The sequence below is a fragment of the Larimichthys crocea genome, chromosome XVII (assembly GCF_000972845.2).
Source record: "Larimichthys crocea isolate SSNF chromosome XVII, L_crocea_2.0, whole genome shotgun sequence".
NCBI lineage: Eukaryota > Metazoa > Chordata > Actinopteri > Sciaenidae > Larimichthys > Larimichthys crocea.
Window position 1 is genome coordinate 9,841,351 of NC_040027.1, and position 22,429 is coordinate 9,863,779.

The 22,429-nt window shown below is 47.0% G+C and overlaps 1 protein-coding gene across 1 annotated transcript; it reads right to left on the reverse strand.

Annotated features, from left to right (window-relative positions):
- Positions 1–1,440: 1,440 nt before the first annotated feature.
- LOC104927727 (PH domain leucine-rich repeat-containing protein phosphatase 1) lies at positions 1,441–21,338 on the reverse strand. Its single transcript, XM_019277500.2, has 17 exons — positions 19,451–21,338; positions 15,025–15,221; positions 13,807–13,932; positions 13,570–13,718; positions 11,395–11,541; positions 9,632–9,859; positions 9,266–9,468; positions 9,101–9,161; positions 8,901–8,996; positions 7,429–7,584; positions 7,100–7,300; positions 5,747–5,909; positions 5,017–5,147; positions 4,815–4,931; positions 3,759–3,953; positions 3,441–3,678; positions 1,441–3,354 (listed from the first exon to the last, which is right to left on the reverse strand). The coding sequence occupies exons 1-17, from the start codon at positions 21,000–21,002 to the stop codon at positions 2,188–2,190; spliced, it is 5,127 nt and encodes a 1,708-aa protein (XP_019133045.2). The 5' UTR covers positions 21,003–21,338; the 3' UTR covers positions 1,441–2,187.
- Positions 21,339–22,429: the final 1,091 nt, after the last annotated feature.

Here is a 22,429-nt window from a genome sequence, read left to right on the forward strand (position 1 = left end):
ATAACACGAGGAGCAGCAGACACATCCATAACGCAAAACTAAACTGTGACCGTGACCCGTTGGAGGAAACATGTTATGGACTTGTGAATAAAGCTGCCTGTTGTAATAAAGTTTCTTTCCATCCTGACACTGTTGATGCTTTTACACACACTGCAGGAGAACATGATGAGAACTGTAATTTAAAAGTTTATCTTCCACATGCAGCTCATTATGGATATATCAGTAACAGCCTTCCTGTAGATCCGAGTGTTTTTATTTCACTGCTGTCAGCATCACTAAACAGAAACTGAACCCGCTCTAGTTATGAGAATGGTTTCTAAATGTTTCTAACACGTTTAATTAATGTTTTCATGTCAATGTTTTTGATACTGTTCTGTATGAATGTACTCAAATTAAACCATCGGTGTGAGAATATTCCAGAGTTCCCTTCATGTGTTACACAAACCAGCCTTCAGGGGGCACCACAGCACCTCCAGCTGTGTCCAGATGTTGAAGTCTTCCTCTGCTCCTTCCTCCTGCCAGCCATGACATCACCGCTGTCACACAATGGAGGTCAAACATACACAAAAGGACATGGCGGTGATGTAACCGCTGGACCGTCCGCTGACAGACGAACTCCTCCAGTGAGTGATGTAACTTACCCCCGGCTCTAATTTTACCATTTCACAACACAATGCAGCGATTGTATCAGAGCGGCACAAACAGGACGACGTGACTCCAGCCGAGAGGAGCCGAGAGGAGCCGGAGGAGGAGGCGGCTGCTGCTTCTTCTTAACTTTATATGTTTCACGCCTTTGAGAAGGGAAGTCATCCAGAAGTGACATTTTAAATAACTAACTGAGATTCATCAGATTTCTTTTAAACAAAATGAAATAAAGTGTCTTTTATCTTTTGTGTGATTCAACCTACAGTGTTATCAAACTGAGAAAAGCTGTCAGTGCTCACGTCTGACCAGCTGGAATCAGAAAGTCACTTAAAAAAAAATCACTTCAACTGTTCATGTCTGATAAAACGTTTAAATGTGACCGACAAACCAAATCTCTCTCCGACGTCCACCGTACTTGGACATTGAAGCAAATCTGATTCTTGTCACATGAAAACTGAAACTTTCTGCATGACTTGACACGTTCATACCAAGATAATCTCTATAATCTGATACCTGCACATGAACGAAGAGTCATTGTCGTCCGAGTGACCAATTAACTCTTTGACTGTAATGTGAACTGATGAAGATTTAGCTTTTAATCTGCGTTCATATGCAGATAAGTATTTATCTGCACACAGATCGTCTTTCTCGTCCTCACGTATCAAGTTGCTAATTGGACTGCAGAGGAGGAACATTCGTTATCTGTTTTCTGGACGTCAGACAGTATGAAATGTGATTTTTCTAGTTTGTGTGAATGTGAACAAAGATCTCGGACACACAGACGACATCGAGGTGTTGCGGTTATCTGAAAACTTTCATTTATTATATAGCAAAAGTAGCTCTCTTGTGCGGTTTGCTGTTGTCAAGAAGTCTGTAACACTGTTCTGAGAACATTCATTGAGCTGGTAACAACTGTCCGACCCCGGCCTCGCCCTCCCCCCGTTCAGCATTTCACTCACCACTGCAGCACCACTCTGAACTCTGCACACACCTGGAACATCAGCCGTTTGAAACTACATCTTTTTTTTCTCTCAGAGAACATTAGTACGTTTCAGTGACTAGGTCACTTTAAAAGTATTAAACTCCTAGGAGTTAGTTTTAACAGTTTTACTAACTCCGACGACAACTGTAAGGCCTGGAGCCGCGACGGACAGGTGGGGGGGGGGGAGGAGAAACGTCTGCTACAACACAAAAACTGAATGGTCCAAATCTCAAAAAAAAAAAGAAGTACCATCTAAACGTAGGATTAGTCTAATAAAAAGCATTCAAAGTGCTTCTTCAAATTAAAGATATGGTAAAAAATCAATCGTGAAGATTTAATCAACGCCGAGTGTTATAAAAAAAATTGCATCGCGTTTCAAGGGGGGGCAAAGAGTTAACGGTAGAAAATAAAAGGAAATAACAAAAAAGTGTTCAGCGGTGACTTAAAGCAGTGCAGAGCATCAAGACCACCGAGTCCTGATTCCACAGTCCTCCATCCCTGAATCTGACATCCTGGATGAGACGTTGACACCAGCAGTTGTGGGTGGGTGGGGGGTGAAGTTAGAGGGGCGTGACGAAGTAGTCTGCAGGTTTCTGGTAGCTGTGTGCTTGCTGGTTGTGTGTTTGGATCTGCTCCTGCTGCTGCTGCTGCTGCTGCTGGATGATCTGCCGGACTTCCTCCTCCAGCTCCGGCGGGATGATGAGCTGGTCGTCGGGGTCCGGCTGGGCAGGGGCGTTGAAGTAGCCTCCTTGTTTTCTTACCGGGGCGTCGGCCGCCTCCTCTATGAGGTCCTGGTTCCTTCCTTGGCAGGCCACGGAGCCATTAGCTCGAGCCCTGCGGCCCAGAGTCCCCGACAGAGCCTCCCTGCTGAGGCAGGGCGACGAGGGAGGGACGGGGGAAGGAGACGGGGAGCAGAAGGGAAGAGGAGAAGGTTCGTGATGTGAGGTGGCGGCGGCGGCGGCAGGAGGGATGTTTGTGCTTGTTTGAGCGTGACCATGTGCTGAGCAGTCGTGGCGGTGCAGACAGTGGACGTCAGCCTCCACCTCTACGCGGCTGCCGTTGGAGAAGACGCCGGCGATGGGCTCCTCGTCCTCGCTGTCGACCCCGTTATCGGACAGAGCTCCGGAGAACTGCCTGTGGAAGCTCCCGCCCCCACAGGCAGGCCTCCGCACGCCGGCTCGCCCCAGCGGGTTCAGGTGGGACGCCAGCGGCTCGGTCTGAGGCGGAGGCTCCTCCGAGGACGCCGTCGATCCCACCTCGCTGCTCATCTCAGACGTGCTGAACTCGCTGCTCAACTCGCTCACCGTCCCCGAGGAGGCCGGCGGCAGCGGTATGCCGCCGTCGCCGCTCGCAGAGTAGGGGTGCGTGCTGGCGTGCGCGCCCAGGCCGGGGCTCGGGGGCGGAGGCGGCGGCTCGCAGAAGCAGCAGCAGTCCTCTGTAATGCTGAGCTGGACGACGACGGCGCTGAGACTGTCGGAGCAGCCGTAGCTCTGAGCCAGAGTCACCAGCTTCTTCGCGGCGGCCAGAGCGTCCGGTACGTTTCTGACCGCCTCCACCGCCTCGCTGGGAGACAACGAGTCCCACAAGCCCCGGCTGCCCAGGACAAAGAACTCGTCTTGCGGGGTGAGGGTCACCGTGGAGACGTGGGGTCTGGGGGTCACAGACGGGCACAGGAAGGAGTAGCCCATGATTCTGGTGGAGTCGGTCACACCGCTCACTTTGTTGTCCTGCAGCAGAGATCGATAGAGACGGTTATAACGTCAGACATCAGGTCAGAAAATTAAAAGCCCGAGCGAATGCAGTCCGTCTTTACCTCGGTGATGATGGCGTTGTGCTGCCGGACCCTCCGATACTCCGTCTCCTCTGTGACCGTGTGCGTGGTGGACAGTTGCATAGCTTTGCCGTCGCGGCACAGAACAGCCTGGCACCTTCCGACGTTGGCGGCCTTCAGCGTGAAGCAGCCGCCGTGCTCGCCGGGAGCCACCGGGTCGTGTCTGATGTGACACAGAGCCGCCGAGCCGCCCATCCTCTGGCCCGCCGTGCCCAGTTTCCTGCAGGAGAGTGACACAGTTCAGTTGCTGAGCTGTGGAGGTGTGTGTGTGTGTGCATGTGTGTGAAGGTGTGTGTTTACCTTTGCATGGTGAGGAAAGTGTTGGTCATGTAGTCTTCCTGCCTCTGGCCCCTGTGAAGCTCCTCTGCTAGCACGTCTCCCATGGTGCACTGCAGCAGGTAAGGCACCTCCACGTTCCTGTCTCCGTCGAAAACTCCGTACAGAGCTTCACGAATCCCGCAGAAGCTGTCGAGCGCCAGAGCGGCCACGCAGAGCCTGAGGACACGACAAGAAGATCAACAGGTTATCGACGTTATACACGCTACAAACACGACTGACGTTCCAGTTGGAATATGACCGGACTGTGCATGAAACACGAGAAGACTTTTAATTTGAAATTCCTGAAATTTTCATCTCCGACTAACAGGCGATCACACCGCGATACGTCACCAACGGAAACCACTGTGTTCTTGTAGTGACTGCAGCTCCTCTCTAGACGCTTTCAGACCTAACAGTTCAAATATTCTCGACTCACGGTGGTCAGTGTCACACATGACAGCCAATCAAATCAAGCGAGAGACTTCACGACTTTACCACTTCCTTCCTGTTTAGATGTGGCAAAGCGCGGCTGACAAATGTGGACGAGATCTCAGCGGAGAGAAAGTCAGTGCTGCTCCGTTTGGCCACAAACAGGTCTGACCCCGTTTGTGCAACGGTCCGGCTGAGGCGAAACCTCGGAGGGTTTTTGGTTTATCATTATTTTCCTGATCTTCCAAACTTCATGTTCTCAGAGGATGACTGACAGAGAGAGATGCTGCACGATGCCCGAGGTTCAAAACTGACAACGCGTCTGTCAGATCTGCTGACTGAAAACTTTTTGCTGTCAGGCTAAAAAAACAAAACAAAGAAGCATCAGACTTTCAGCTGCAGGAGTCGGATCAGCTGAGTCGGCGCTTTTGAACAAAACTTTTTTTTAATGCTTTTATTGAACGTTTTATTTCATTACTATCGTTATTGTATTTTAGTGTTTCTGTGGTTTGGAAAAGATCAAAACTAAATTTACTAATTCACTTAATTTTGCTCTTATAGACTTTGAGAGGTCGATAAAACAACAGAAACAGAAGAGGGCGGACTGACTTGTTTTTGACTCCGGAGGCCTCGGTGTAGCCGTGACTCCAGACTGCAGGGGCCCCGTGGCTCTCGTTCACACACGGAGCCGAAGGTGACGGATCCACCCGGAAACATTTGATATTACTGCAGAGAGAAGGAAGAGAGCGGAGGATTAGAATAATCACAGACGATTACTACAGACGCTGCAGCATCTTTCCGGGGTTCGTACTTGAGCAGCTCCAGGCTCTTGTGGTCCAGGTTGAGGCGGGGGTTGCCCGTGAGGTCGAGCTCCTGAAGCTTCTGGGGAAGCGTCTCGGGCAGAGCGACCTCGGTCAGCTCGTTGCAGCTCAAGTCGACGCACTGAGGGAGAGACGGACAGAGAGTCAGCGGTTTGACATGCAGGTGGTTAGAGAGGCTGGTGGTGTCTGAGTCTGCTGTGGGGATCATTTTAACCACATCCTGTTTTTCTCTCACGTTTTTTCTTGCCACTGTTGTCGAGCGCTCATGGTGGGAATTGTTTGGTCTCTGTAAATAATATAAATAGCCTACAGTCTAGACCTGCTCTGTACAGAAAGTAACCCCTCTCCGTGTTTGTTTGTAGATGTCCGGCCTGCTGCCTGAATCCACGATGTGCCACAGCACGCGATGTCCATGAAGAGTGTGATCTTTTACCCAACGAAACAAAGGATAAAAGTGTAATATGAAACAACGTGTCGTCATATCTCAATGTCCTATGTGCTTTATAAATTTAAATATCTGCTGTGAAAAAAGAACGATTTGAAGAACTGTGTCCGAAACAGAGCAGGTCGTCTTGAGGTTGAGCTGTCACACGTGGTGCAGCTGTTATTTTCGCAACACTGATCCGTGTGTGGATGTTTTGTGTCGACATAAAAAGAAAAATAAGCCACAGCTAAATAAAATCAACCGTCGCCTAAAATACCTGCGTACGTCAGACTAACCTTGATCTCCGGCAGCTGCAGGACCTCGGGGAACGCGTTGATGCAGTTGGAGTGGGCGGAGAGCGTGTGCATCCGCTGGCAGCTGAGGATGGTGGTGGGCACGGCCCGCAGTCTGTTGCCGCTCAGGTCCAGCTCCTCCAGCTGCTCCAGACGTGCCAGTTTACTGCAGGAGGCGGAGAGGCGCGGTTATATCAGAGCGCTGGCACTGCAAACTTTATTTCTGGGAGCTGCATTTATCAAACTTATCTCTCCTGTGGCCTCAGCCTGATTCTAAAGCGGGGCTCGGATTTTAGACCGGATGATAATTCACTGTGTGTCTAGGATTAAGGCAGCTCATAAAAACAAAGGAATGTGAGTTTGGGCGGGTCTACAAGCCTACAATTATGTGCGCATAACAGTGTGTGATGTTATGCAACCTAGCACAGCAAGAGGATGCTTCGTGTCTTAACCTCGGCATGTTTCAGGACCTTAAACCTCCTCGGCTACACTTTAATAAACACTGAAACACCTCGAAGGGCGTCCGTGAGCTTGTTCACACCTGGTATTAACCGAGTGGACAGCTCGTAGTACGTCAGTTCACTCCTGCGTTAGAAGCATCTTTGATCTCACGTCCTCAACAACATTTCAGTTTTTTTAAATGTATTTTGTCGCAGCCAACACGCAGAAGAAATAACTTGTGTACAACTTTTTTTTTTTTTAGCGAGTCTACGAGTGACAAAAAAGTTCAGTCTAAAACAACGTACATTTGTTGGTGTATCTTTAAAATTTGGCGTCTTTGCCATTGATAAAATGAACTGATGATGAGTTTAAATGTGTTGCAGCAGAGTGTTCAGACACCTCACTGCTAAGTGTTTATATATTCATTTATTTTATAGATACTTTATTGATCCCTCAAGTTTTTCACATGCTCTTTTTGCCTCGGCACTGCCCAGGAGGTGAACTGGCCCCTCTCCAGCAACCAGTCCACCTTCCTACACTTTGATCCACACTGGACTCGAACAAACTGCCGCTCCAAGTGTTGGCAAGAGAAGAAGACAGAGATGCTGTGTCTGTGAAAACTAAATGTCGTGTTTAACGAATGGTTAAGAATGATTGTAGTGTAGCTGTTTCACAAGTGACTCCTTACTCGACAAATCAAACTGACGTGATTGTTTTAAGGGAGTGTGACGATACTGCAGTTACTCCATATCACAAACACCCGCTGCTTATCTTGCCAGGTTCTTTCCATCATGGTGAAATCCAAATTTAGACAGAGTGTGTCGCGATTCGTGTGCAGCAAAACACATGAGGGTTTACACCACCTCAGCATGTGACTAACTGTAAGCTCACTTCATGAGCAGTACCGGACTGTACCTGGCTGTGAAGGTCTGTAGCTGGTTGTAGGCGAGGTGCAGCACCCTGAGGTGGCCGTGTCCAGTCAGCAGAGGGACACATTTGTCTGTCAGGCTGTTATTGGTCACGTAGAGCTCCTCCAGGCTGCTGAAGCTGTCGTCCGATAGGCTGGCTGCAGGGAGGCTCTCCAGCTTATTGGCCGACACATTTAGGTATCGCAGGCTGTGATGAGGAGACACAAACTTAGTACCTGAACAAATGACTTGACGGAAATTTGAAAAAGGGACAGACGTGACGAACGAGAGAGAAGAGGAAGAAGAAGAAGAAGGATGTTGCGTTGTTGTTTGTACCTCTGTGCTTTGATGAACAGGTTGTGCGGGAGCTCAGTCAGGTGGTTGTGTTGGAGGTCCAGGACCTCGAGCAGTGACCTCTCCAGCCTCTCAGCCAGCCGACACACTTCGTTCCAGCCTGCCAGCAGTTTTCTCAGGCTCCCACTGGACATCAGCCTACGGCACACAAACGGCACAGCGAGCTCAGCCTCTGTGAACCCGACGAGGACACACACTTCATGTGCCCAACGAGTTCTTGAATCGTGACGATGCGTTGGTTGGACACGACCACCATCGTCTTGCATGTAGGCCCGTTAAGAAGCTATCAAACGGTCTGTGAAGGCGGCACACGTTCTTAATTGCTGTCACAGGCGGCGCCGACTGGAAATAGCTCTGCATCAGTGTAGGCGTGTTGCTACAGGTACCCACGAAACATTTCAGAAGAGTTTAAAGATTTATCAGCACTATCACAACCCTCCTGTGTATCTGCATGTTTGCAGTGTGCCGTAAACTAATGATCCAACGCTGCACATTAAAACCTTCACTGTTATTGATTACAAACTGTTTTAATGAAAGTCTTCCATACATCTGATCCTGCACAGAAACCCGCAGACTGAGAGCTATGTGGACGGGATCTGGGTGGAAAAAAATTGCAGTATTTCATGTTTATTTTTGTGGTCGTGTTGTGCCGTTTAATGTATTTGTGTATTTTGTATATGTGTGAGTTTTTGTGCAGTTTTGTTCCTTGTGAGGAAAATAAAGTTTCTGTCCATCGATCTTCTATTTTCAGCTCGGTAAACTGACGCTCGTTCGGGAATGCTCAGGACTTGATTTGTATATTTATTATTAAATCTTCATTCTTAAAGATACCCCATCCTTGAATGACATAAACATAATAAATAAAGTTTAAACTGACTGAATCTAAATAAAGTCTAACATTTAGATCACGGTATAATAAGAAGCAGACGGTAACGTTATCACGGTTTGTTTGCTTTTCTTAAAATTTCAATATAAATTCTTCTGAACGGTTAAAGCTCTGGGAGGACAGCTGCAGTTTTTACTTGGATTAAGACATATTTCACATGCTGAAGTATTTTAAGGATATTTATGGCGCAAAAACAAAACAAGAAGTTCACAAACTAAAATAAAAATGAGGCTTTTTTTTCTTCTCGCTGCTGCTGAAAGATTCACAGACGTGACGTGTTTTGATTTGCACCGATAGAAAAGATTGCTCGTATCCAAATCATGGAAGCTGGAGACACAATGTGTCTGAAATCAGGCCAAGAGGGAACTTCACACACCCTCTTCAGGCTGGATGCTTTTGATCACCAGCGTTTTGTTTCACGCCCTTAAGAAATCTTTAATTATGCGCTATATGAGCCGTCACGCTGCCACACCCGCCTTTCTCCCTGCAGTTTAAGAACGTCTAAGCGCAGTTTGTTTGTTTGTGGACGTGCTGCAGGAGTTTGTGCGTTTGTTCGTGCGCTCCTCACCGTACGGGCAGCTCTGTAACGCAGTTATGGTTGACGTCCAACACCTCCAGTTTGCCGCTCTCGCACACCCACTCGGGGACACATCCCAGCTTGTTCCTTTAAGAAAACAAATAGAGTCAGCAGCCGGCTGAGAACATGGCACACGGCCTTCCTTTCCACACAGTAAATAGGACAGTTAAGTATTCATGAAGTATTCATACCAGGACAAATCCAGAACAGTCAGATTCTCTGGCACCGGCTGCACCTCCAGCAGCTTCAGCTCTGCAAACACACACACACACAATGTGCATCAGTCTGAATGTATACACGGTGTCTGACGTGATCCGTTTAACGTCTAAACAACGCAACGGAAGAAATGTTTGTACCGTTGTGTGCCGCGTGCAGGCTCTTCAGGGCGTGGCCGCTGGCTCTGAGGAGGGTGAGAGTGTTTCTGTCACAGCGGAGGAGCTCCAGCCTGCAGAGGGGTCTGACGTCCAGCTCCCGTAAGCCAGTGTCTCTCAGGTCCAGCTGGACGATGTGGACCAGCTGGTCCGAGTTTCCCGCCGTCACCTTCTGAAGCCGGTTCAGCCTGAAAATATAAATACGGTAAATATCTTGTTGCTTTGGCTAACTTCAAACAACTTGGGGGCGTTAAGGACAAAGTATATTTCCTGCAGCATCACGGGAAGTGTCAAATTTCAGATGAGCTTCGTCACAGCGTTGTCTAAAAATGTCAGCGTGGATATGTTTACCTGAGATCTATGTGACGCGCAGGCAGCCACTGCAGTCCGGCTACATCCAGGACAGAGAGCTGGTTCCCTGCCAGACAGAGTCTCTCCATGCCTCGGAGCTTCTCCAGGACGGGGGGGACGCAGCTGAAGCAGTTGAAGGACAAGCCGAGGTAGGTCAGGCCCTCCAGAGAGCCCAGCTCCACGGGCAGAGAGCTCAGGAAGTTACCGTCCAGGAGAAGAGTCTGCAGGCTGGAGTAGACGGGGAAAGAGAGTGATGATTAAAAACATCCATGAAACTCACAGGAAAGTTTAAATTCACACTTGTACTTCTCTGGTGGTTCAGTTACCAAAAAAGGAGCTAAAGTTTGATTAATCAGTCTGCAGTGATGGCGTCCTCTACATTAGTGTCCGGTGGATGTGAATTTATGCTTCAGACTAACAAACTCTAACATCCAATATCTCCGTGGGTGGGCAATGAAAATAGTTTCTAATGTCACATCAAACGGCCACACAGGCAGTTTGCCGACGCCGTTAGCCTGAGCTTAGCCCCGAATCATACAACAAATACAGAATAAATAAGACGTTACACGACTACGACGCTCTGAGTTTTGTCATTTCTCGTCACCACAGCTGGATGTAAAAAGAGTGACAGCCAACGCTGCTTTCTACAACGCAGCACTGAATGAATGCAAACTCCAGCCGAGGTTTGAACCAGGAACCACTGCACCACCGTGCCACCATTTCAAAATCAGAGTATGTATAAAAAGTAAAAAATAAATAAATAAATAAATAAATAATAATCATCAAACAATCGTTGGCTATAAAGATCCATGACAGCTACAGTCAATAAAGACCCCATGAGCATGGCTTTTTTGGAAAAATGGAAAATAGCTTCAGTTATTATATATTATATATTTCTATTTATTATACACAACAAGTTTAAAGAGTTCAAATTTCAGCTCAATTTTTAAAAACTACAAAAAAAAATGTCTAATGTCACTCAACAATAAGAATCGCCCGATTGTCCAGCGCAAATACAATTCCACAGAAAACAAATAATCATACTATAAATACTATATTAAAATTATATAATTATATTTGTCTGGAGCTGATGGTGGCAGTAGCTAAAGAGAGACAACTCGCTTCGTTCTCGTTGAGTCGCACGTGCTCAGTACTGATCAAGCTCTTGGAAAATAAGAGTTTACGAGCTGATGCGCCACCGTTCGTTTTCAATTATCCTGGAAACAGGAGGTCAGTTTGTCTGGTGTTACACAGCGTGGGATGTATTGCACAGTTTGAAGCAAGTTCGAGAGCAAGGTGGATAAAACGGCACGTCAAGTTTCAGAAAAATGACGCTCATTGTTGTAGAAACACACATTAACGTTAATGTGCTAAAAATCTGATGTTTGCCATCGATTCACCAACATCACACACTTACAGGAGCAGCTGTACAAATGCACACACTCCTACACTCCTACACACACGATTATAAATGAGCGCTTGACCCCAGATCCCCTGTAACGCAGAGACGGCGTCGGCATGACTCTGCACTCTGATCACCTGGACCGAACCTCTGCAGCGTCAGGACAGAAGTCTGGTGAGCGGCCAGTTGTTCACTTAATACAGAGACGGATTAATCTGCACTGATGGAGCCGCAATGACAACGACTCCGGTCTGACGCCGCTGTCAGCAAACCGCAGGTCACCGAGGATAAATTCAGCTTCAGGCCAGATCATCATCACCAGCAGCAGCAGCAGCAGCAGCATTAATAACAGCTCACTTACTTGTGCATGCTTCTCACGTCTGCGGGCAGAGACGAGAGGCGGTTTCCAGACAAGTTCAGCTCCGTGAGCGAGGAGATGTCACACAAGGCCAGAGGAAACTCTGACAGGGCGTTATTCGACAGACTGAGGCTTCTCAGTTTACAAAACCTAGAAAGAGTCAGAGAGAAAGAGAGAGAGAGAGATGGGGCAGACAAAGAGGGACAAAGATATGAATCTCTCAGTGCTACAATCAGACTTTTTTTTTTAAAACAGAGGCTCGAAGAAAAACAAACACTTTTGGGTTACATAACACCTTTCTCATAAACAGGGAAAGAGAGGAAGCCTGCACAAGGACGCAGCATCAAAACACTTAGAGCACACGTGCTATTTAAAGCCAAATGTTTACACCGCAAGTTTTCACCATAACAACGAGCATGTGGTTCAGATGGGAACGTGTGTGTGTGTGTGTGTGTCTTCCCTGGCTTTCTTAACCAAACCCTAATCTAGTTCACAGAGGGGTCAGGGTGAAAGGCTGAGCCGGACTCACGTCCTTCCGAGGGGAAAGTCAGAGTCACGCCGCGTTCCTCAAAACAAACGCCCGCTGGGAAGTGTGTGTTTACGTACGAACAATGGCTCCGTGTTTACAGTGTGTATGTATTTCCGTACAGTACATGTCGGGCTTTGACATAATGTTCTCCAGACGTAAAGTAACAGCAGAGACGCCTGAGACAAACGTTGAATCAGGCGCCTGAACTCGAAGGAAGAGACACGACGCAGACGCAGCTCGCACACATCACTCTGTAGCCACTTCACCTTTTGCTGTCCTCTCCACATCGGCTTCCTGTCCCTTATAGAGCCGGTTATAAGATTTTACATCGAGCTACTCGTTGTAGAGGGGGATAGATTTACCATGTCCTGTTGTTAGTCGTGCTAGGAGAGGAGCTACTAGGTTTCTGAAGGTGGAGAGAACTGGTAGGATGTTCCATCAACGGGGACGAGAAAAGTTTCAGATTTAACTGTATATTTCTAAAGCCCAGAGTTATGCAGGAGATTATTTAGTGCCCCATGTTCTTTCTCGCTCTCTGAGATGAGTCCGTCTTGGCCGTTCTCAGGTCCAGATGTAAACACAGAGGCAGCTCAGGCTCTGACATCATGGATTGAACTTCCCGAGGAGATCTGGACTGAAAACTTCGCCGTTTATTTCACTCCCTGTCGTGATTAGATTAGTTTTAAATGCGTTCTGCTTCATGAAGGTTATCACTATTATTACAGTGCTGTGATAAAGTCAGCTGTTTTAGGTTTTCGTGCTGTTAAATCCATTTTCGCATAAGCGAAGAAAACAAACAATTTGTTCGGTCGGAAAGCTGTTAAACCACGATGACGCTGTAAAAACATAAAAACAACAACAATGTGCAGAAACATCCAGACTTCATGTTCAAACGATAAATCTGTTTGTTTTCTTTCTTGTCCTCAAAAAACAGTAAAAAGTCCAGATCCAGCAATAAACTGATCCCATAACAGGCACAGTGTGTCAGAGCCTGGTGTATCTTATTCCTCTGTGTCACTGAGTTCAATCCCACACAGTCTGCTGCTGCGTTGTATTAATCCGCCACTGAAAATAGTCCCTTTACCTCCCGTTTGATTAACGTTTGCTAAAAAAAACTACAGTTCCCAGCTATATTTTAAAGATTTACACCTTCGGCTGAGAGACTAACACTTCGTAGATTCTAGTCTGGTGTTTCAAAATAATTCTGCTCATCTTATTTGTCGGATTTAGCTCAGATGATTATTGCAGCTGCCTCATATGTTGAATTTCACCTCTGTAACATTCGAAGCTTTGTTTTTGTGCAACACTTTTCTGTTCTCTTGGCATCGTTACGTAACGCCGTGACATCGGCGACCAATTACACAAGCTGGAATCTGGAAAACGGAGGAAAAGCCCGGAGGTCAGGTGGCTGCACAACAAATCTCTCATCACCAGTGTGGTTTTCTTTTTTAAACGGTCCAAACCGCACAGCCACCCACACACACGTCATCTGTAATTTGATGTAAGCCGCTTCCTTTTTAGACCATATGCAAGCTCCTCGAGGAGGCAACAACCAGCGGAGGATGAATAACAAAGAGGAAAACACTCCTCTCCATCTGTTGGTAGCAGACTCTGCCTCAGTGAAGCGAGCGCCGCTGACAGAAACTCACCTGGTGAGCGCCGGGACACCTTTGTGCAGCGAAATGAAGTTGTTTTTCAGATTGAGGTGTGTGAGGTCGTGGCTGTAAAAGAGCTGAGCGGGCAGCTCCTCCAGGCTGCAGCACGACAGGTCGACCGAGTTCACCCTCTGGGACGCGATCTGACGAAGAGGGAGGAGAGGGATGGACATGACAACGCGATGAGCGACTCGTCACTGTATGAATCCATACGTATGAAACTTAAAGTACCTTTGAGGCCGTCCGGTGCCAGCGGAGGTGTTCTGTGTAGGAGTCGTAGCTGATGTAGTAAGTCTGACTCTGAGGACCGGCTGAGCTGAGAGCCAGACAGTGGCTGTGTCTCCGCACTTCCTCCACCTGCAGCACACAAAACGTTTTAGTACATACTTAATGACTCAAGGTTTTTCTTCTCTACTGACCCAAACATTTGCGTCTTTATCTCTTCTAGACACTCAATAATCAAAACACAGGTGAGCGTGAGCTTCAGTTCAAGTCCGTCCAAAATAAACGGAGGCTGTTTTTCTGTTCAAGTCGCACAGCTCATCCGACCGACGGTCAAGTTTCAAACTAAATACACACCTACGTTTAACGTAGGCGATCTGAGTGAGCGGCTGAAATACAATTAATATCTTCCAGGATATTTGTTTTCCATGACTGGAGAATTAGTTTCTAAGTTTCCAAGACATTTGAGTGTGAGTTTTTTTTTTTTTTTTAAAGGAATAGTTCAACCTTTTCAGAAATACATAACTGCTTTTTGCTGATGGTTAAAGCAGCTGGCCTGGCTCTGCCTAAAGTTCAAAAACTTTACAATTAGTTGATTAATAAATTAGTTGTCAACCGACAAGTGATTAACCGTCATTGTTTAGGAAGAAAAATCTGATTTTAGCTTCTCAAATTTGAGAATTTTCTAGTTTCTTTCATCCTCTAAGATGATAAACTGAATATATTTGAATTACTTTGGGCTTTTTCATTTTCTGGACGATGAGTTGCTCCTCTAAGGGCTGAAAAACAACCTAAAATGTGGGAAGGACAGGTTGTGTTTCATGAGGAACTAGTTCATGGCTGGGTGCAGAGACTTCCAGGTAATCAGCTGTTCCAGGAAGTCAGAAAAGATCCAACAAATAACTCGACATACGCCGACAACTTGTTCGATTTATACTGGAAGATTTGCACAGACTGGAGGTAACATCTCATGGCTGCAGCTTCATATTTACTGTTCAGACACGAGAGGTTTGTCACAGTACAGCCGCACATAAATCTCTCAGTATCAGTGAATTAGTAGTCAGAAGGGAATTGCGTGGCTTCGTGAGAGGAAGCAGAACCTGGTGCAGCACGTGGGAGGGCAGGAGGATCAGTGAACGACACAAAAATCTTTCTAATCCGCAGAGAGGAATTCAGGTACCGAGCCAGAACACTAATCAAACGACGTGAAAGCTCTTCAGAAAGTACCTTTCCTCCGATGAGTGGGAGGATGTGCATCTTGCCGGTGTGGGCGTGTTTCACAGACGAGACGATGAGGCAGGTGCCGCTCAGCGTGACCTGACGCTTCGACCAGCGGTTCACCGGCAGCGCCAGCTTCCCTTTGCGCACGTTGAACACGCCGGAAAGCTGCACGCGCTCAGAGCCGCCCACGCTGCGAGGCTTACCTGGAAAGAGAGAGAGAGACAAAGACAGAGCTTCGTTAATAAAGGAACTAAATGATTCAAACTGATTCTCTCTGTTATTTTTCAGCCGTCTGGGATTCTGTGAATCGACTCTCTCACGCCGGGTTTCTCTTTCAGCTCTGTGGTTATGTAAGTGAATTGTAACTAATAGCCCGTGGGCTGTGAGAGTGAGCAGTCACTCAGGCGTGATTTGTTATGTTAACCCCTCGCTGACACAAAAAGCAGCCACGGTTCAGTTACAACCACAGGGCAACGCGGGCCAGAAACACCAGGCACGGAGTCACGTAACCCCCCACACACACACACATCGACTGTGCGTTTAAACGCGGCGGAACAAATTACAAACTGATTCACGATGAGACATGTGAAGAGTCTGAGCCTTGTTATGTAATGTCTTATAACACCAGCGCCGAGCTCCTCGCTGCCGCTTCCTCCACAGGACGTCGCTTCACTGGGACCAAACATCGACTCTTCTTTAAATCTGAAGCCTTCTCATACTGATTTCCTTTATTCACAACGACATTAATCTTTTAAACGATTTTAAATCTATTTTTTATCCAGCGGACTTGAAAGCGAAGTGATTAAAACAGTTTCCAGAACAAACATTCACAAACACTGTGACTTCAGAGCTTCATCTTAAGTTTCCAGATGAAAGATCTGCTCGAGTTCTCCGAGTTCTGTTTGTACCCTCAGTTCGAACAGGAACAGGAAGTCCTAACACTGCAGACACTAATAATAAAGTAAATAAAGATATGATGGAAGCGGATGAACAAGAGCAGCAGCGTGAGCTCTGTGCGACCTCACACCGGCGACTTTTCAGACCCTGTTAGACACTTTGTTTCTAAAAAAGTGTCAAGACTTCTTCATAATAAAGAACAATCAAATACTGATTGTGGGTGAATTTCTTTTTTTTTTCCAGATATGGGTGGAGGAACAAGCAGCAGAACATCCGTGTGGGACCAGAGTGAGTCAATGAAGTGACCGAACGAAGTTACTAAACTATTTTTATTACGCAGAATGAAAGACGAGCTCGGTTGTCGAGTTAAAAGTAGAATTTAGGACACCGAGGACAAAAAGTGTTTGCTCTAATTTCCGTGGCAACAACTGAATAAAGCTCACACACCTTTTAGGATTTATGAAATTTTGTTGTTTGAGTTTTTTCCTGTCTGTACGCTCATCTATCCGTCCCAGGAGAGGGATCTCTCTCCAGTTTCTCGAACACAAAGACCGCTGCGAGCTGCGATCCTGTATAAATAAAACGTGTCTTGGCTTATGATTGGATAAACATGACGTAAACCCACGGTACGACTGATGGAGCACATCGACCCGATTCTTTCAAACAGACGCCGGTTTTAAACTAAACAATAAATGTGGAATGCGTATCGCGGAGGGTCCCGCCTCAGGGAAGGCCGAGCCGTGGCGTGTTCGTATATGCCCTTTTCCTTCCGGCCATTTCTCTGCATGGGCGGGACATCCTGCCTCTCATCAAGCAGCCAAGGAGACGTTTCCTGTTTCCAGACTTTTATTTTGGTGCATCTTGTCCCGAGTTGCACCATGGGAGCGTTTTCACCTCATCTTTAAAACGTGAAGGACAAAATAAGAAGCCTGCAGGTGTTTAAAACAAGACAGGTTTGTCTTTCACCTTGTGGAGCAGTGACCTCTGGGTACTGCAGTCCTGAGTCTGCTGCTGCTGCTGCTGCGACCGTCTCGGAGAGATCCGAAACACTGAGGAGGTGAAATCTGAGTTTCACTAAGGTCACTTTTCTGTTACTGTCAGCACATCGGGAGTGTGTGTGTGTGTGTGCGCGATAGAGAAAGAGTATACTTGGCAGTGTGCGTTTTGCCACAGGGATTATGCTGAGTCAAAATCCTTTGGCTCCACTCCGAAAAAAAAAACAATTCATGCCGGACAGGACGAGAGGACGGGACGGATAGTTTTACTTCTTCACGGACATCATCTTATTTAACTGGTCTCACTTCTCCGTCCGTCGTGGTCCCAGTCGTACCACAGTAGCACTTCCACTTTCCTGCCTTTTTGTTCAGAGCTGCCGTGTGTTTGTGTGTTCGCGCGGTAGCTGGAAGGGCCCCTGTGTTCAGAGGCCTGACTCTACGTCACGCTTTGTTCTTCTGTCATGAAACTGCGGGAGCCAAGAGTGGAGGGTGGAGGTGGACGGGAAGGCAGGGGGAGTTAGTTCAGCTCAGTGTGACAGTCTGAGTGTGGTTTGAGTTTATCTCCGGGTTATTGGACGTAAAGTGTGTTTATGTATCATTTTGTAAATCAAGTTTACAACCTAAACAAAGAAAAACATGAATATTATTAATATTGCGAGCTCGCCTCGTTCGTATGTATCTAATGATACTCGTTTGTTTGTGTTTTGTAACTGGAGGTTTGTGTTTGGTTTATTGGGACTGATTACACGTAGAAGATTTCTGTTAACCCCATTAGATTAAGAGTGCTGATTTAGTTAGTTAGTTAGACTTAGTTAGTGAGGTTTTCTTTCTCGTTTTGGTTTTCAGGCTCTGTTTGGAGTTCTCTTTTTGTTATATTTGTTTGTTCGTTTATCAGCGCTTGCTCGCCCTCAGTTCCCTTTCGCCTCACCTCCTTTTGTTAAAACAATCTAAAAATTTTCATTTAATAAACTACTTTTGTTTAATAACCGTTAAAATCTGGTTTTTATGTTACTTCTTTCATACCCCTTAACATGGTCGTAACACTGTAATAGAGACAAAGTTCCTGAAACTTTCTTCTTCTCTTTTGTGAATCACGATTCAGAGCCGCACATGCCGACATTGTCCATGTAATCTGATATTCGCTGATATGAAAAGCAGTTTTTCCCGTTATATAACAGAAAAAAAAGAACGTTGGTGGTAATATATCGGTGTCAGCGCAAAGTGTATCCAGCAGACTGGACTGTGATTTACAAAGTGTGTCTGCAGCACAGAGACAAGGATTAAAAACTGAAACATGAGAAGCTTCAGAGAAGTTGATTTCATGTCAGAGTTGTTGTGCTGGATCGTACCAGACAAAGTGTCCGGTCGGCGTCTATGTTGAATTCATTAATTTGTCAGAAAGAAATAAACTTAAATATTCTTTAATGACGTTAACTGTTTAAGAAAACGGCCGTCTGAGTAAATAACTCACTATATATCAGCCTCCATGTCGATAATCTGTCAATTCTCTGATGCAAATTTACAAGTAATGAGTAATTAAGTAACGTGAGGTGAACTAGACTCAGTTTATAGTAATATAGGGAGTAAAGTTGACAGGTCTTCTCTAAATTTAAGACCCCTCACAGCTAAAAATCATCATCATCATTAAATATTATCTATTTTACATGTGTCCGTCCTTAGAGTGGGATTTTTTTTTACCTCCGAAACATTTTTGTGGAGTTTTTTCTGATCGAAATCGAAGGTCTGAAGCAAACTGTGATCCTGGGCTGTAGAAATAAAACATTTCTTTGCTTATGACGGGATAAACATGACGTAAACCTGCGGTACGACTGATCGACCGGATTAAAAACTGTTTTAAAAGAGATTTTATGGGTTTAAATCTTTTAAAAGGATCCACAGGAACTCTGGTTATTGTGGATTTCTTGTTGGGAGAAACTAAAAATAACAAAAAAGGAAGTAGAGAGAAAAAATAACTTGTGAATTTCTTGGGGGACACGCCCTAAATATTTCAAAAACAGGACTGAAAATGTGAGTTACACAGAGTTCCTCTGTCGTCACACCACGACTCTTTAACCTCGCTGTCTTTGCTGATGGTGTTAAAAAACAAAAACAACCACAACCACCACCCAACAAGGTCAAAAACAATATCCAGTTAATCTGAGATCACGGCTGTTTTTCATCCTCTTAACCTGCTCGTCAGCAAAACAGGATCTTTATCAATAACATCATCGGCCTCGATGATTTCAGAGCTCACCTGTTACCTCCAGATGTGTCTCCCTACAGGCCTCCACACAGAGACAAGGGCTCGGTGGGTTTACAGGGTAAACACTGTGCATTGTCCCCCACCCCGCGGGACAATTGAATACACTCGTTTAACAGTCCGACTGACCAAACACAATGACGGCGCTCACGGCACGCCGAGAATGGATGAACAATGAGTGAGCGGGGAGTGGAGTGGGCTCTCTGAGGCGTGAGTGTGTGTGATTAAACTCACAAACGTGCAGAACACGCTGGCATTTTCACATTTTTCCACAACTCACCGAAGTAGAAGCGGATCAGGCAGCCGATCTCCGGGTTCATCCCCTCCCCCTGCACCCTCCACGGGTCCTCGAACCCCAGATTAGTGAGGTACTCGTTCAGTATCTGCAGAGGCCTCTCGTCGTCCCCCAGACGCCGCACGGCTCCACCGTGCAGCTGGACGAAGAGGGCCGGGGTCGGACTGGTATTGATGGGCTCCGACCATCCTCTGCTCCCCGCTGGGATCTCCGGGTCAGGCTGGACAGATGTTTGGCTGGTCAGGGGCCGAGTCTGAGAGCTGCTGGGGCATTTAGAGGGAGCTTTGATTAATCTGGGGGCATCTGCTTGGTCACCGGGTGCAGCTTCGGCGTCGTGTAGCGTGGTTGACACTTGGCTGGGTGCGCTGGAGGCGTCTGGGGTGCCTGTCGAGTGTGTTGGAGAAGAGGTGAGGTCCACCTCGTCTGAGGAGCTCTCAAACGGGTCAGGACCCTCTGTGGCGCTGTCACAGTTCGGGCTCAGCACCGAGGAGTCTGTGCCCAAACCGAGCCCGTCGCTGAGGGAGTCCCGGAGCTCTGTGCTTCTGGGTCCACCCGGGCTGAAGTCCTCGCAGGTGCTGCTCTCCATATCCGAGCCAGAGTAGACCCCATAACAGTCTGCCACGCTCAGGCTCAGGTCCACCCCGATGTCGCTCAGATAGACCTCGGATGAAGAGTTACTGGCGGGTTTCTCGTCCAACAAGTTGGAGGAGAGTTTGGCATCAGGATCAAACTGTTTGAGCTCGCTCTCCTCTGGTTTTCTCACATCCACCCCATCACTGAGACCGTCATCAGCCTGCCCGTTGCTGTCTTTGCAGTTATCATTCAGGTCCACCAAAGCACTGCTTTTGTAGTTGATCCTCAGCACAGCCCCAGCTTTGCTCCCCTCCAGCTTACCCGCCACCTCTCTGGCGCTGGTGTCCGCCGTGCACAGCACCGGCCGCGGGTAGGAGGGCGTGAGCCAGTCGTGGACGTGAACGCAACCCCGCCGGAGGTCCGATCTCACCCACGTTTTATCCGAGGCCTGGAGCTGCTTTGTCTGCTTCTGCCGCAGGAAAGTCCTCCTGTCCAGGCTCAGGGTGCTGAGCGGGGAGGCTGAGGGAGCGGGGCCGGCCTCCGCAGAGGAGGAGGCGGCGGAGGAGGAGGAGGACACCCCGGGCGTGCTGCCGGTCGGCGGAGCCCCCAGCGACAGATTCCGCTTGTGCCTCTGCCGCCTCCGGCTCAGCAGAGAGTTGACAGACGCGGTGCTGTTGACCGAGGTCAGGCTGTAGATGTTGGCGGGCATGTTGATGTTTTTGGCCGCTCCGCCGATCGCGTTGGCAACTTGGTTCTGGTAGATCCCGTTTCTGATGGCGATCTGGAGCAGGGAGGTGGCTGCGAGTCCCTTCCCGAAGAGTTTCGCCTCCGCGCCGCCGCCGCCGTCATCCTCCCCGATGGAGGGTCTCTTCCCCGCGGACAGCGGCGTCAACCCGCTCGGCTTCGCGGCGTCACCGGAGTCGCCTATCGACGAAGTTGAGCCGCTTTCCTTCACACTTTCCATCCCGGTTGTCGGAGCCTGTAACCGGCCGCAGGTGAACGTTAGCCCGCGTTAGCTCGCGGCCGTTAGCCCGCGCTCTGTAGTTTAGCTTCGCGTGCTAAAGGTACCGCGCGCTCCGTCCGCGGACATCACCCCATTTCAGAGAGAAACGCCCGTTAGCTCACTTCACCGGAGCTAACCGGGGCCCACGCGTTAAAAAACTGCTTTTTTTCTTCTTTCTCCGTTAGTTGGTCGCCATGGAAAGCTGGAGCTCTGGAGCTCTGGAGTCGGAGCGACCGCTGCTGCCGTTTGAGACCGAGAGAGAGCGACGGTCAGCGGGACACGGCGGCCAGGGCGGGGCCGCTCATTGGATATGAATTATGACGCGTTCACGGGCCTGACACAAAGCTCGGAATTTCTATGGGCGTGTTACGCCCCTCAAAACACCTGTGAAAGCGCGTGTTTGGTTTTAGAAACAGCTGTTTGCGTTTTTAGTTTTTGAAATATTAATAACTTCAACTTTATTTATTTATATAGCAACTTTCATACAGAACTGTAGCAGAGTTAAAAACAGAAGTTCCTGCATGAAAAACTAGAGATTAGAAGAAAAGTAAAAAGCATAAAACTACAACAATGAAACAAATAAAAAGAAAAAACAAGACCTATAGGGTAAAAAAAGCATAATATTACGTAAATATCATCATGCACAAACATCTATTCATGCTGCTTCCGTTTAAAACAACCAGCTGTACATACTTTATTTATTTCAGCATACTTTGCACTGCAAAAACAAAAGAAAAGTGATTGAAAACATCTTATATTTTTCACTTTACAGTGAAATGTAATACCCTACTACTTCAAAACAATGTATTATAATGTCTCAAACATTCACTGTACCTGTAAATAAGTTATTTATACATGTGTATATAGTGTTAAAATAGGATATCTTATAGGTGTATAGTGTTAAATATTTATTTTCTTGCTATTACTCACTATCTAACTTACCGTTTGGGAGCTGCTGTGTCAAAACAATTTACCTGCGTGGATTAATAAAGTATTTCTGATTCTGATTCTGCACAAACAATATATTCTTCCGTATAAAACAACCAGATGTACAGACTTTATTTATTTCAGCATCATTTGCACTGAAAAAACAACAAAAAAAAGTGATTGAAAACACCTTATATTTTTCACTTTACGCACAGCAGATTTGGGCTTTTACGCACGGTGTTACAGATATAATACAGAAAACCTTTCCAAAATAAATAAATAAAGCTCTCCTCTGCTCTTCTCAAATAGTCAAACTACACTTCCATCAGCAACCAAATAACAGTCGTACAGACATTAACGCACGACAAATGTTAATGTTGATATTTCAGTAGTTAAGTGTCTCCTGCGTGAGAAGCGTTTCTTTCAAAAACAGTACGAGCTTTAAAGGAGCCGTGAAGGCA